Source organism: Cydia splendana, chromosome Z (assembly GCF_910591565.1).
Source record: "Cydia splendana chromosome Z, ilCydSple1.2, whole genome shotgun sequence".
Lineage (NCBI taxonomy): Eukaryota > Metazoa > Arthropoda > Insecta > Lepidoptera > Tortricidae > Cydia > Cydia splendana.
The window spans coordinates 25,215,498-25,231,454 of NC_085987.1; the positions used below are offsets into that span (position 1 = coordinate 25,215,498).

Below are 15,957 nucleotides of genomic sequence, written 5' to 3' on the forward strand. Positions count from 1 at the left end.
ACGAACAGGCTCTATGTTCACTCGACAACCACCACATCACACAAAATCTACAAAGTAAACGCATCTTTCATCGACGTAAACCACTGTATCCCATCATGTTCCTAATTAACTCCAAATGTAGCCACGTCAACATTGCATTTTTACCTATTTATGATATGAAATTAAGCGACCCTAAACTTTAAAATTCCATGCATAAATTTAAACATTCGCATAGCGCATAACAAGATTGAATAAAATCGCTTGTTCACTTAGCATTGCTTATATTCGCTAGAGGCTCCATGTGTAGTATCCTAAAGTACAAGTATGCACAAATAACAAAATTTGTGGATTGTGTTCTGTACCTGCACTAGAGGTCCAAATCTGCGGCTGCGACGACAGGTCGGCGCCGTTGCCGAAGTAGGGCGCGCTGCCGGGATACGCGCAGCGGGCGTACACGCCGCTGCCACCGCCGCCTCTGCACATGCAAACATTCACTCGCTCAGTACCTATGCAGACACATCTGCCAGTCAAAGAGTACATGTGATCGATAAGAGTACATTATACCGGGCCGTCCGGGCCGGGGCTTCACAGGCGATTACTTTTCTATGACATGACAGGCGATCACGTGATGTTTTCCATAGAAAACGATGCGCCGGACGCGGCCCGGTCTAACGCGAGTCATCCTTAATTAGGTAACCAGAGTTTAAGCAAAAGTAAGTAGAAATAGTAATCTATCTTCCTCGGTCTGCAGGAAGTAGAAGAGAGTTTTGCTCTATAAATGTCCAGGCGAAATATACCTAGTACCTATTACCTACTGTAGCTATTTTAGTCTCTAAGCTTTTTGTGCATTACACTTTTATAAGTGTTTGTGGTCCTAAAGAAATGCTCCCGGTACTGAATTAGAATGACAAGAACTGGTCATTCTCTGTTTTGGTACGGTTTTATGTAGAAAACCAGTAACGGAACATACCCGCAGGCGATGGATCAACTCAACCTGCAATAATACCAATAACAGTTGGAAATTCAGGCCCCAGTGCCTGAGAGCTGCGGGCAAATCTCTCCTTTCAACATTCGTATTTAGGTATCGATTGTTTTATGACCATTCACCATTAAGCAATCTAGCTGCCCTAGTAGGAGCCACACGCCAATAGCAGTGCAAAATTATTTTTTAGTTACTTGTGTGGGAGCTTTCATTACTTATGCTACATATCGATCAAAGCTGTAATATTGACTGAAGCTAAGATATTACGGGTATGAAGTGGCGGTAGGTAAAATGGAACGCAGTCACTGAGGCTAATGGCTCGGAACGTCTCGGAAGTGCCCTGTGTTGCTGTGCTTATCGCTCCTGCCCCTCCCCGCCCGTCGCCCGCGCCCTCGACCCGTTTGCATTCATTACCGTGTGGTGACGGAGCTACCGTTGCACCAACACAAGGGGGCCTTGTACCGTACCGATGCTGATAACGAATACAAATTCAAGTGATGTCTATATTGACAACCCCGTAACAGACGAAACTTCGTCTGAGTTTTCAATGTATTAGGTCCATAAAACTTATTAATCCCAGTAGGTCCTGATACCTAAACTATAATAGCTTACTCAGCGAAGATAAACCGTAACGGCCGGCGGCGGCGAATGCCTTGTGAGGAAACGAACATATGGAAACACGGATATTTACAGTAACTAAACACCGGCTCACGTCGAATATAGTGAGTCGTGGTCTTTGAACCTAACCTATTAAAAATAGTAGGTACGCTACCAATATCATACTGCTGCGGGTAAGTCTTGCTTCAATTACTTTTGTGTTGAAGTACTTATATTTATTTCTGTTACACGTGTTTGAATTAATAATGGTCTCTAAAACCTACCTACCGAGAAGAAATATGTACTGAAGTTAGGGCAAACATAAGTGACACAAGCCCGCATCAGGGTACGGAAGCGGTATAAATCGAGTACACGAAGGTGTACGCACTCGGTGCAGGACAGTATCACCCCTGCTGCTGGTTGTCGAAGCGTGCGCGGCCGCACCGCAGCCCGCGGGCCGTCGTGTTCTGTCCACTGGACCTCAACACACGACTCTCATCTCACACAGATATCATCCTGGGTACCTATTATCAGTCATTTCCGAAGTGCCCGCAGCCTAAGCTTTAGATTTTCCAATGTATTCATTTAGTCTTATACGCTTAAAATTAGCCGTTATTTGCGCATCATCACCCAGGATTCACAGCAGAACGTTAAGTGCCTATACAAATAAATCATTTCGAGACACTCGACCCGTCATTCGACGAGGACAAAAAATGAGTGTACAAATTTTGAAACGATCCAAGGGCTCTTAAAACGTGTAAAATGGCGCGATAAAGGCAGATGAGAAACAAAAAGTGTGGTTATGTTGTCAAGGGGTGCGAGCGAGTGGCGAGGGGGTGGCGCGGCGACGAGCGAGCGCCGGCTCGGCTCAGGCCCTGCGCCTCGCGCCTGCGTCACACGCTATAATAAATAATCATATCATATTATAATAAAAATATTCAACAATATTAGATTTCTATATTTTCGATAGGTATTAAATTCATAAATTATTCGGTGCCCGACCTATTTACCTGTATTCCTGATAGTGATTAGGAATTATGATGTAGGGACCTACCTACTCCTTCCTACTCTTTGTTATTATAAAAAGTATATAAGATAGGTACTCGCCAATAGGTACATTTGGAAAGGTAAGCAAATAACTTAGTTATATTTTCCTTATATTAATTACTTGTTGTAAACAATATATTTTAAATAATTAGGTAGACCTTACAGGAAAATGTAGTTATTGTGTGGCAATTATTATACTCGTGACTTAATAAAATAAATGACAAATTATTAAACATGGTACTGTTGCGAAGGATACGGACGGTAACCACAATGTACATACTTAACAAACATAATATATTATTATGTACAAATATGTATGGTGATGGTTGGGTTAAGCATAGAAGTTAGTCTATTAAATTGGTCAAATAAGAGGAACTCAAGATTAAAGAAAACGTAGGTATTTATATAATGCTGAAAGTAATCAGTTTAATTAGCATATCATCGTATCTATTGGTTGATAAAGAAGCGACTGTTTGTGGCAATAGAACTAATAGGTATAAGACGTTTGGAATGAAAGAAACGAGGGATTTTTTTGCATAGTTGATCTGTGAATAGGGGCTATATTTATAGTGTAGGTCATTCACCAGGAGATGTCTCGTGGAATGTATGAAGGTAGGTATATTAAATGTTGTTATGTGTGCAGCTTTCATTGAATATCGTCTGGTTCTCACGTGCGCCGGCCGCTCACCACGCGCGCAGCCGCGCACCCGACACCGCGGGCGCACTCCCATCCAGATCTGACGTCATGCGGTCAACCACACACACATTATTGTCATTATCATACTACTCTTTGTGCACACATTTCTACAGCTAATCAAAGTAGGTAGAAATGGCTGCTGATGGTTTTAATCCAGTTAACTGCGGTTTCTACTTTTCAATATGCACCAGTCAGTCAGTAACAACTTTTCGCAAACACACTTTTGTTGTGTAAACACCCTCTTTCTTCATCATGCAAACAACCCCATTTTTTATATTCTTCCGCTGGAGTTTGAAGTTTCTTCCCTGTTTGTGACAAATAAAAAAAGTCCCGATCCTATATTATACCGAGCACAAACGCCTGAGCTAGCACAATATTTGCATAAACAATTGACTTTATTTAAAGGTACCGTGTGCTTTTAGTTTTAGAATGTTTGCCATAAATTAATGTGAGTTTGGGTTGTGAAATAGCGTGTGTGAGCGTGATGCGAGGTGTGCCCGCCGAGTTGGAGCGCTGCGTCGTCGGAGGCGGTAGGTATACGCAGGATCACATCACCGGAAGTCGATGCCATAATCATATTTTCGTAGAAACCACAATGAGGCTGCTCACTTATAAAAACAATTGCCTTTGATAGTTTTTTGCGTTTTAATTACCTAACTATTACTGTTACGACAGTAAATTCGGTCTTACTTTCTACACGTTACCACTTGAACACATTACTAAAATGTAGTAAATAAAGTATAGGACTTAGTTACATTGTATCTTTAAAGTAATGTATGAATCCATCGTGCCCTTAGTAAATCGCAGGAGCATTTTATTCGCAATTGCAAGCTTAACAAAATATTCGCTTGGCAGCATAAATGAACAAGTGTCCCCACTTCACAACAAACTTTAGAAAATCTTGAATGCATTCATTTTCGTCAGTAGGTATCATGTCCTAAAATAATTACAAAATTAACACCTCAAGTGTTAAAATTATGACAATCTATTCAGACATTAAAAATTACAGGGCACGCTAATGAAAAAAAAAAACGCAAATTTTTAATTTTGGTTATTTGGGGATGATTTAATTAAGATTTTTCAAGAATTTATAATGGCACTGCTACCTCAGTCACTAACAAGCATAGCTAAACGAACTATACAACCTACACAGTTCTTAAGAAATACATCGACAGAGCCCTCTGAAAGAAAGACGCACGGAGCAAGGACAGCCGAGGCAGCCGCAGAGGTATTAATGCGGTTCCGTTAATCATCCTCGATATGGAATACTAAAAAAATGTTAAATGAAAAAAGACTAATAACAGTTTAATGAACAATGCCTAAAAATGTCTATCTAATAACAGACTGTATAGAAAATACGTTTGAATTCTTTGTTGTCTGGAAAAGGTATGGAAAGGCTCGTCTCGTACGTAATGGCAGACATCATTAGACGACGAAGTGATCAACTTTCAGGGTTTTAAGTGTGTGTAGGTAATAATGGGTGTTCTACCTAACCTTTTTGATCGAAACTAAACAATTTATTCAAGTTTAGTGTTACCTGATATTTTTATTCATAAATAAGTATAAGTAGTTATTCGGACCATTATTGATCTAGATTGACGTGACCGCATGCTTAGAATAATTTCCTATAGATACGAAATGCATACCTAATTATTTGGGCCAATTCCCATGGGGTTCTTATTTTTTTATAAGAATGGTAAAGTATTATTTATCGACCTCACTAATTCTATAATATGGTATAATAATAATGTGGTCATCAATTTTGACTCAAATGATTTAGCTGCTTAATTTGTACTGTTTTTTAAACCACGAGGGTTATGATTAGAGATGCCCTGAATAGTGGTTTTGGCCGACTACCGAATATTCGGCCCCTCTCTCGGCCGAAGCGCCGAATATTCGGCACGACATGCGAACATTTTGAGTCACAGCAACTATTATGACACTGTTCGCCAACAAAGTACATACAACGTTTGCTAAGATATATTTTTTTTTGAAAATAATTCATGAATGTAGGTTAGAGCCAATCAAATCAGACTGATAAAAATAAATTATTTTGTAATCAACAAATACTCAAAAATAATCATTTGTTTTACAAGGGGGCAAAGTTGTTGTTTAACCGCTCGTGCTAATATTGATACCCGAGTAAGCGAAAGACTCCAAAATTTAACCACGAGCGTAGCGAGTGGTTCTTGAAGTCGAATCTTGAGCGTTGCGAGGGTTTCAAGGCACGAGGGTTAAACAAATTTTGCCACCGAGTGAAACACAACATTTTTCACCACACCAACGCGAGGAAAATACCAACTGTAAAACATCAAAACAAAATGAAATTAAATCAAATCTAATCCAAATGGTTATTATTACATATTATTTGTCATCCAAAATCATCATTTAAAGAGCGTTTCTTTTATTTTTTGCCATTTTTATTATTGTGACCTTTTTTGTCACTTTTGTGTTATTTCTAGACAGGATCGCGAGCCCTATTCATCCTTAAAGGAGCAAAACAGTGTCCTATAATTCCCATACATTTTTCAAACTTTCCTTTTTGTTACCGCCATACAAAGCATATGGAGAAATGGTAACACAATAGGAAAAAAACTCTAGGACATTTTTTTATCCTATCAGGATCGAAAGAGCTCTGAGTAGAAATAGAGATTCTGAGTAGAAATAATACAAAAGTGGCAAAAAAGGTCACAATGTATAAAAATGACAAAAAATAAAAGAAACGCTCTAAAAGTCCATTCTATCAGCCAACATGAGCAAACAACTCAAAATTTGCATAATATTACTTTGCCTCACATGTGGATAAAATACAATTTCTTATCAGTTTTTGAAGTGCAAAGTAAGCCTTGCCGAGCTGGCGTGGTGAAAAGGGTCTTCCTATTTAACTTCTTTCCAAGAATACGTTTTAAATATTATGTATACCTAATTTTTGGTTATTTATATTGTGTAATTTTTCTTTTTAGGTAGGCGTAAAGATATTCGGTGGTCGGCCCAATAGTAGGTAACATTCGGGCGAATACCGAATATTCGGCAAAGTGGCCGAATAGGACGAATACCGAATAGTTGCCGAATATTCGTGGCATCTCTAGTTATGATAACACTAACGATAAACTGACACTATAAAAATATGTAATTTATTTAAACAGTGTAATTTGTTATTATTAGTCAAAGGCGGAGAGCAGGCGAGTAGGGCCTGACTCCACAGTAAAAAATAATAATATTGCAATGATGTCGGAGTACGGTCAACATACCTAGTATGTAATTACGTATCGAGCAGAGCACAAAGCGCAGTACATAATAATACCTACACAGTACACACGCAGTCGAGCCGACTGCTGCTCTTGCTTCGACCCGCACACACCCACATGTATGTATTGTATGCCTGACACACACAACCTCTAATTGAACACCACACAATGAGCTGATAACGGTAGAGGACAATTGGCATCCGTTCCACACTACCACCAAAATAATATGCAACGTGTCTTGTTAGGGCTCCACCAAAAAAACCAGAAAAATACCCATTTAGTTTTGTCAGGCCCAAAATTAAATGGGTATTTTTCTGGTTTGAATTTATTGTTTATAGCTACTCTATCTCTATATTCTCTATTGGTAAGTAGGTACATTATGTGACTGACGGGCATTTATTAATTTTATTTTTTCTGTAGACAGTGTATACGTAAGGGTAAAGGTTGACTCACGTTAGACCGGGCCGTGTCCGGGCCGGAGCTTCCGGCGCTTCTATGACATGACAGGCGATCACGTGATGCTTTCCATAGAAAACGATGCGCTGGAAGCTTTGGCCCAGACACGGCCCGGTCTAACGTGAGTCATCCGTAAGGGTATTATCCTGGTTTTTTTTTGGGCGGAGCCCTAACAAGACCCGTTGCACATTATTTTGGTGGTAGTGTTGAACGGATGCCAATTGTCAGTGGCACAATATTTGATAGGTCTGAAAATCATACTTGAAGGTTTCGAGAAAATCTCCGTCACTTTCTAACCGTATGTTCACAAAAATGTGATAACAAATCAAGTACCTACATATAAATAACACAATTACTATTAGTCTTAAAAACGGCTTTCATGTGCCTTGAAAGAACACTCGTTTGTTAACTACACTTTCTGTTTTTCTCTTTTAGTATAACGTGGCGGTACGGAACCCCATATCGCGTATGTTCCGACACGCACCAGGCCGGTTTTTTACTTAACGGAAACGTTCAAGTGACACACTGATGATAGATAAATTGGGCAACAAAATTCTTTTAAACTAAGACGACTTCTTCAACTCTTTACTTAATCGAATTATTACACATTAAATGGTTATCCGTAAATGAAGTAAGCTATTAAACAGACCGCAGTCTAGCCGGCCGGTAGATGTGACCGCTGACCGCGCACGCGGCCATTCCGATACGAAGCCAAATTACAATAGGTACTTACTTAATTACTATTTAAGGTCTTGAATCCATTGACAATCTTCACGTATAAAAATAATAGTATATATTTTAATATAATCCTTATTAAATTTGGCTAACTTATATTCGGTATTTCCCTTTTAATTTTTTTGACTACACATTTATTGACAAAAGTCTTGCCAAAAGGGCATTGTAACAACATTGTTAATTTACTAATTTAGTTGAAGAAACATATAGGTGCCTACTTAATTTTGTCAGATGACAATTATATACCTACATTTCGTAGCTGCCCGTATTAGAGTCAGTCTAAACTAAAGGATGACTCACGTTAGACCGGGCCGTGGTCGGGCCGGAGCTTCCGGGGCTTACTTTTATATGACATGACAGTCGATCACGTGATGATTTCCATAGAAAACGATGCGCCGGAAGCTCCGGCCCGGTCTAACGTGAGTCATCCTTAACTAAGCTAACTCTGTGCAGAGTTAACTTGACCCGACTCTAATGTTTATTTCAGACACTTTTTATCCTGTACGGGTATGATAATAATACCGTTTGATGATCGCATATTTCATTTTATATTCTATCGTGCCAAGCGTAATTTTCGGACTACATATTTTAGACAAAATGTCACAATTGTCACAGCTTTTTGATCCGGAAACTATAAGACTACCTATGATATTATTTAGAATGCTAATATTAGTGTAGTAAATGAAGCAAGTTGTTGTATGGAGACCCATGCATTAATTTCTCAGTCGATGAAATTTAGCTTGGTTATTGTATAGTATGAGCCGAGACTAACATTATACATATCCAAAAAAAAAACACTCCTAACCCTAATAGCATTTTCTTGTAGGGATTTGGTTGGGCCTTTGTTTACGTATTAGTTGGGCAACCGTTATATTTGGCCGTACGATTTGCTGGAGGGCCCTCGACAAAGGCCCTCCCGAAGATTCCCAACAGAGGGCCATAAGAGTAATTTTTTCGTTGGGCCTATTTAAATAAATCATACAATTATTCAACGGTGGTGGTTTTGGTTGGGCCGTGGTTGGGCCTATACATATTTGTTTGATGGTTGGTTAATTGTTACATTTGGCCGTACGATTTGCTGGAGGGCCCTCGACAAAGGCCCTCCTGAAGATTCCCAACAGAGGGCCATTAGAGTAATTTTTTCGTTGGGCCTATTTAAATAAATCATACAATTATTCAACGGTTGTGGTTTTGGTTGGGCCATGGTTGGGCCTATACACATTTGTTTGATGGTTGGTTAATTGTTACATTTGGCCGTATGGCTTGCTGTAGGGCCAACTGCAAAAAAATAAAAAAGGGCAATTTTTTCGTTGTGCTTCTGTTTGCAAATTCAACAATTACCCAACGGCAAGTCAGGTAGGTCGGTAGGTAGTCGTGCACCAGGTTGGAGGCCCAACACAGCTTGTCCCACAAAGGGCCAACATTGTAACTTTAACGTTGGGTCTTGTGTAGGATTCTTACAATACTACCATAGGTAAATAGTTGTGTAATTTATAGTGGGCCTACAGTCTAATTATGTAATGGGCATTTGTTTACGAGTCCTACAGTTACCCTACGTTAGGTAAGTGGTTGTGTAATACGACGTTGGGCCTTTGCTGATAAATATTACAATTACACGACGGTAGGCATTGGTTGTATACCCACATGAAGGTCCTAGGCACCAGTTGTTGTTAATCTTCTCTGTATCGTTCCAATTTTAGTATATGTACTGCCGAAGCAAGTACACTTACTATACACTCTAATTTGTATATATACTAACCGCACTTCAAAACTTCGTAAGCGAGATTTATGTTTTTTGAGATTTAAATTGAGAAAATGTTGGTAAAATACAATTTTTTAAATTAATGTATAAATTTTATAGTTATAGCTATTAGATTTATAAGTTACTTTTAAAAAATATTATGATTATATCCGGAATAATCGAGAAAATAACTATAACTTCGATGTTTGGAGACAGTAACGCCATCTAGTGACGCCACAAGCAAAGTTCCACAGCCAATGTTGGTAAATGCGACATTTGTCGTCATTGGGCCATCGGATGATATCGTTGATTAGCCAACGTTACCAAAGTAAACAAAGGAGGCCCATTGTTGGGCATCAGTGCCACAGCCAATGTTGGTAAATGCTATATTTGTCATCAGTGGACCATCGGATGATATCGTTGATTAGCCAACGTTACCAAAATATACAAAGGCCCATTGTTGGGCATCAATGCTACAGCCAATGTTGGTAAATGCGACATTTGTCGTCATTGGGCCATCGGATGATATCGTTGATTAGCCAACGTTACCAAAATAAACAAATGCCCATTGTTGGGCATCAGTGCCACAGCCAATGTTGGTAAATGCGATATTTGTCATCAGTGGACCATCGGATGATATCGTTGATTAGCCAACGTTACCAAAATACACAAAGGCCCATTGTTGGGCATCACTGCCACTGCCAATGTTGGTAAATGCGATATATGTCATCATTGGGCCAACTAATATTATCGTTGTTTAGCCAACGTTACCAAAATACACAAAGGCCCGTTGTTGGGCATCAGTGCCACAGCTAATGTTGGTTAATGCGATATTTGTCATCATTGGGCCATCGGATGATATCGTTGATTAACCAACGTTACCAAAATACACAGAGGCCCATTGTTGGGCATCCGTGCCACAGCCAATGTTGGTAAATGCGGTATTTGTCTCCATTGGGCCAACGAATGTTATCGTTGTTTAGCGAACGGTAGCAAAATACACAAAGGCCCATTGTTGGGCATCCGTGCCACAGCCAATGTTGGTAAATGCGGTATTTGTCACCATTGGGCCAATGAATGTTATCGTTGTTTAGCGAACGGTAGCAAAATACACAAAGGCCCATTGTTGGGCATCACTGCCACTGCCAATGTTGGTAAATGCGGTATATGTCATCATTGGGCCAACTAATATTATCGTTGTTTAGCCAACGTTACCAAAATACACAAAGGCCCGTTGTTGGGCATCAGTGCCACAGCCAATGTTGGCAAATGCGATATTTGTCATCATTGGGCCATCGGATGATATCGTTGATTAGCCAACGTTACCAAAATACACAAAGGCCCATTGATGGGCATCACTGCCACTGCCAATGTTGGTAAATGGTATATATGCCATCATTGGGCCAAATAATATTATCGTTGTTTAGCCAACGGTACCAAAATACACAAAGGCCCATTGTTGGGCATCTGTGCCACAGCGAATGTTGGTAAATGCGATGGTGGGCCAATACAAATTTTAATGTTGGCTACGGAACGAACCTCATCCCAACGTTTTCCCTACCGTTGGCACCGTGGGCCCCAACGAAAATGCTACTAGGGAAGTTAGGTAAAAACACAAATCTGATTATATATTGAACCGAGTAATTCCTCAGTCCAAAATTATTTTACAAAATAACTTATTTGTATCAGTATGTGATACTAGAAAAAAATCTAAAAGTTTTGTCAAACATGAGAATATTTTTTTATGATACTTCCTTTTTTTGGCGCTCATTTTCATCGGAAAATTGCTCTGTCATTTTTTTCTTCTTATATGATCTTAGAATATAATTTGGCGCAGTGGGAAAAAAAATCCAAAAAAAATGCGTGTCGAAATGTATGTATTATAGAACTATTAAAAACTGAGAGTGGAAAATTTTTAGATTTTCATTTTGTAGGTATAAAACGGCAATAAAATGGCATTCCAGTGAAAAAATTAGACTGAGCAATTTTCCGGTCCAAGACACGCCAAAAATTTTTATTTTATTAATACTGGTATTTCTGCTGGGATAATTTTTTGATATTTCATATATTGTTGCAATACGTTACATGAATATGTCTGGTGAAGAAAGTTTGAACGGAGCATTTTTCCGTAAAAAGATATTAACGATTTAAGACTTTAGGTATTTACTTTAATTCTATTATTATTATTCTTTGGAAATTTATACAATACTTTTTATTTATTGATACTTTATCATACTGTAAAGTTTTTTCTGGCTGAGGAATTACTGCGGGGTCCACTACCTTTATTTACTACACTATATATACATAAAAGGCTATAATTTGTAAGGCGCTAGTAGTTTTAGAAACAGGCCAAGAGTATGTCGGGCCATGCTCAGTGTTGGGTTCCGTTGTTGCCCGTCCATCACAATAGACTGACTTAAAAGGATTTTTTTATAAATATTATGGACTTACCTAATAAGCAAAAGGGAGTATATCCGAAGATGGGGTTAATTTTTGTGTAAAACTCAATAAACGGCTTAATTGATAATGTTCGAAATATATTTCATTACCTACAAGTGATTAAGCTTTCCTTTCAGTTTTTTTTAACACATTTTGTTATATTTCAGTCCAATTCTTTCTAAAAATATAAACTTTGTCAAAAATCGCTTCTGAAGACCCCCCACCCCATTTAAAAAAAAATACCTTTTCAACGACACCCCCACTCCAGAGTTGTAAATAACAAAAAATCACTCCCAGTGTAAGTAATACATACCTATAAGAATAACATATTTACTTAAGTACAGTACCCGGCGATAAATATTGCACATCGGTCTTTAGAAAGGGAATATTGGTGACAACGAGAGAAAAAGACAACGCTCTACGAAGCCGAAATTCCAATGCAATGTTTATCGCCGGGTACTGTACGTGCAGAGGAGCAACCTTATAAACATTTTGGTTTTTATATTTACCACTTTGTCGGCATTATTTTTCGCACACAATCTGAATGAATTGGAATTGTTAATTTAATTTTGTGGTGCCGACGCAAAAATGAAATGCAAGGACATTTGGCACGCCGCAATTTGATTGTCCCGTCTGGGCTGGCTTTTATTTATATGTACTAATGATCACTGAGGACGAACACGTGGATGAACAGACAGACATGGTGAAACTATAAGGGTTTCTAGTAGACTATGGAACCCTAAAAAGTAGGTGGCGACACAATACTTACATGTATCTAAAAGTCCGATGCCGTTAGAGATATACCTCTTTGAAATAATGAGAGGTTAAATAACTCGAATTACCTGTGCATATGCCCCTTTGTTCAATCACAAGTATTGGTAAAATATCAAAAACCAGTACCAGTATACCTATACAGATAAATAAAAATAAACTGGAAATGAAGTAGTTTGGGTCGAAAATGCTTACTATAAGAAAATAAATGTGAGGGTGTTGTCAAACACCAATTTATTGGGTATGATCGTCAATGTTTTGGGCAGATGTCAAAGTCACGTGTCCGTGTATAGATACAATGTTGGAATGTTTTCGTTGTGTCGTGTTGCAACCATGTCCGCACAATGTGTCACAACATGCCAAGCGCCGGCGCGGGCACGTAGCGAGACGTCGCACGTGACCGCGCGGCGCATGCTGCCCACCGAGCTCACAATCACTTTCATAATTCGGATACATCTTGGAAGCACCAACAACCAATAAAGCATGTGATGTATTGTCACCTCAGGGTCTGAAACATTTTACTACAACTTGGTGTCGGCTGCGTAACAAAACTATGGTACTTCCTCAAGGTGGATATAGCACGAAGGGCGGCGACGACATGACCGACCGAGACGAAGATGACGGATCGACGATCCGGGATCGTCCTGAGATGTTATTTCAATCTCTTACCGAGCGTAACCGTATCTGTGTGTCCTCCTCATCTTTATCTTTCTCGCTGTTGCATTCTAAAGGAGCACGGGCTCCACATTGATAATCTAATCCTAAAATTAGCGCAGGCACTTTATACCACTAAAGAGGTTTTGATCGGTTTCCTCCGAAACTCAATTGGTAGGTAAATATCAAATCATATTTCCTACATAATCTTAAAGAAACCTGGAGCCCGATTCTGATTCGGGCTTCTGGTACAGGTGGCACGTGTACCAGCCGGAGTTCGAAAATACGCACGTCTTCCCATGCCGTCTGTTCACAGCTATATGTTCTGGATATATTTTAGTCACTTATTATTAAAAACAAACGTGCTAGTAGTCAGATGAAGGAGGTAGGGAATATCCAGCGCAATAGAAGAATAATTATGGGCTTCAAAATGTAAATCTTAATCAGCGTACCCCGAACCAAAACTTTACATTTATTATCCAGCCAAATGTAAATTAAATACATAATACACGCGCAATAGGTACTTTTCTGATACACGGAGTGGTAATGAAGTTATGTCGTGGCACTTATGTACTTAATTAACTACGAGTCACTACAAGTACTCGTAATTGTTACCGATTCTTGATTTACTAAATGCTTTGTTTTACTATATGGCTTGCATTGTTTAATTTACTAACTTTGTGCTAAACTGTATGTAATTTTGCGTTCCTAATCTAATTGTTGTTTTGAAGATAAGGATCGAGAGTACTTCGCGTATGCACTTGTTATTAAGTAGTTGTTTTTTGATGATAATATGAAGGTATTAATCCATCCATCCGAGAAATAATTATTACTTTATTTTCGTATTGTGTTTCGTAAAGCAATGGTGGCCGAGTGGATATGACGTCCGACTTTTAATCCGGATGTCGCGGGTTCAAATCAAATCCTGGCTCGTACTAATGAGTTTTTCGGAACTTATGTATTTACGAAATATCATTTGATATTTACCACCAGCTTTTCGGTGAAGGAAAACATCGTGAGGAAACCTGCATACATCTGCAAAGAAATTCAAAGGTGCATGTGAAGTCCCCAATCCGCATTGGGCTAGCGTGGGGAACTATAGCCCAAGTCCTCTCGCACTTGAGAGGAGGCTTGTGCCCAGCAGTGGGACGTATGTAGGCTGTTACGTGTAGGACGTATGTAATTATTATTATTATTCCGTACTGTGAAGTTAAGAGGATATCATTGTCATCGCCTGAGTAAAAAGGTGTCAGCCAAGGCATTAAATGGAAATGGTACAATTCCATATTTCGAACGAAAGTGGAAGATTTTGAGACTGATTGAGAAAAACAAATCATGTTATTATTTAAAGGTGTAAATGAGTTGTTACTAATGTGCTGAGTCGTTAGCTGGAGGTCGACAATCGTCGCGGCGCCCACGCCATTAGAGAGCCAGCCAGCCTAGGCTGTTGTTCCCACAGTGGGCCAACCACTGCCGAGCGGTTGTTTGAGGTGAACCAGCATAAGCCTTATCACTGTATAGGTACGCATTATTGGATGGATCTAGGTCACAGTTACTTTAGCCGAATGCTCGCTTGGACGCGGTGACCGATGAACATTATGTACAGAACTTGTAGCTAGAGACGCACTGCAGACAACGAATTCAATTAATAATAATACCTATTATAAACGTCAGTGTAGCCAAAGTCACTCTTTGTCTATATTTGAGTTAAAACGGGCTATTCACATGCGGAAATTATGAGATGGGATAATCGTTGGACCACATGGTTTTGATTTGGCAATTTGACGGATGGAGTGAAAAGGTTTTCTAAGAGTGATTCGATTGAGGTTCAGAAAGTCGTTCTAGTTATATTAAATGCATTGTATACACATGCCCAGCTATACCATTGATAACGGAGTCCAACTAAGCACAAGTATACCCAAAATAGGTACTCATCATCATCCTGGACCTTTATCCCTATTTAGGGTCGGCCTTCTTTGTCCTAAGCAACACGTGGCACGGTTCCTGGACAGGTTCTTGTCGATATTTTGTGCTTAAAGGTCTTTTTGGACCGTCGTCCACCAAGTGGCGGAGGGCCTTCCGCTTCCACGCTTCGTCATCGGCAAGTATAAGGCTGTTTTGACGATATGGTCTTCTGGTCATCTTTGTATATGACCGTACCATCTAAGGCGTTTCTCAACAACTTTCTCCCCAAAATAGCCGAAATAGGTACCTACTGCCAGATACTTTCAAACACATTTTAATTTTTGTAGTATTTTAGGTAGATATTTGCTATATTTAGCGTATCGGATAGCTGCATTGATAAATAGCTAAGCTATTATATTGGTAGGTTATTTTGGAAAGTTACTCCTTAGAGGACGAATGGAACCTACATTTATCAGTTAGGCAATTATATCGTTTCAGTTTCAACGTATCATCGTACATATCCATTATAAAACTTACTTTAATATCTAGCTAATAAGATTAGTACCTACATACCGCGTTGTGAACTTTGAATTATTTGAATACCCCTGCGGGAAGACTCAAGAAATAAATAGGTCAGGCGAAGCTAATAATGCTTTATTTTCCTGGTAGTTGCACGATCTTAAAACAATGAATCATAAAACATTAT

General features: G+C 39.2%; 1 protein-coding gene across 7 annotated transcripts in view; it reads right to left on the bottom strand.

Moving 5' to 3' along the window:
* LOC134804798 (transcription factor BCFI-like) overlaps window positions 1-15,957 on the bottom strand; it is a 53,986-nt gene that overhangs the window by 14,221 nt on the left and 23,808 nt on the right. For all 7 annotated transcript variants that reach the window (XR_010146182.1, XM_063778047.1, XM_063778048.1 and 4 more), the window contains exon 3: window positions 342-454. Coding sequence is in view for 6 of the 7 variants with exons in the window: in XM_063778047.1 (XP_063634117.1) it covers window positions 342-454 (113 nt within the window). In the remaining variant the exon portion in view is untranslated. The remainder of the gene's footprint in view (window positions 1-341; window positions 455-15,957) is intronic.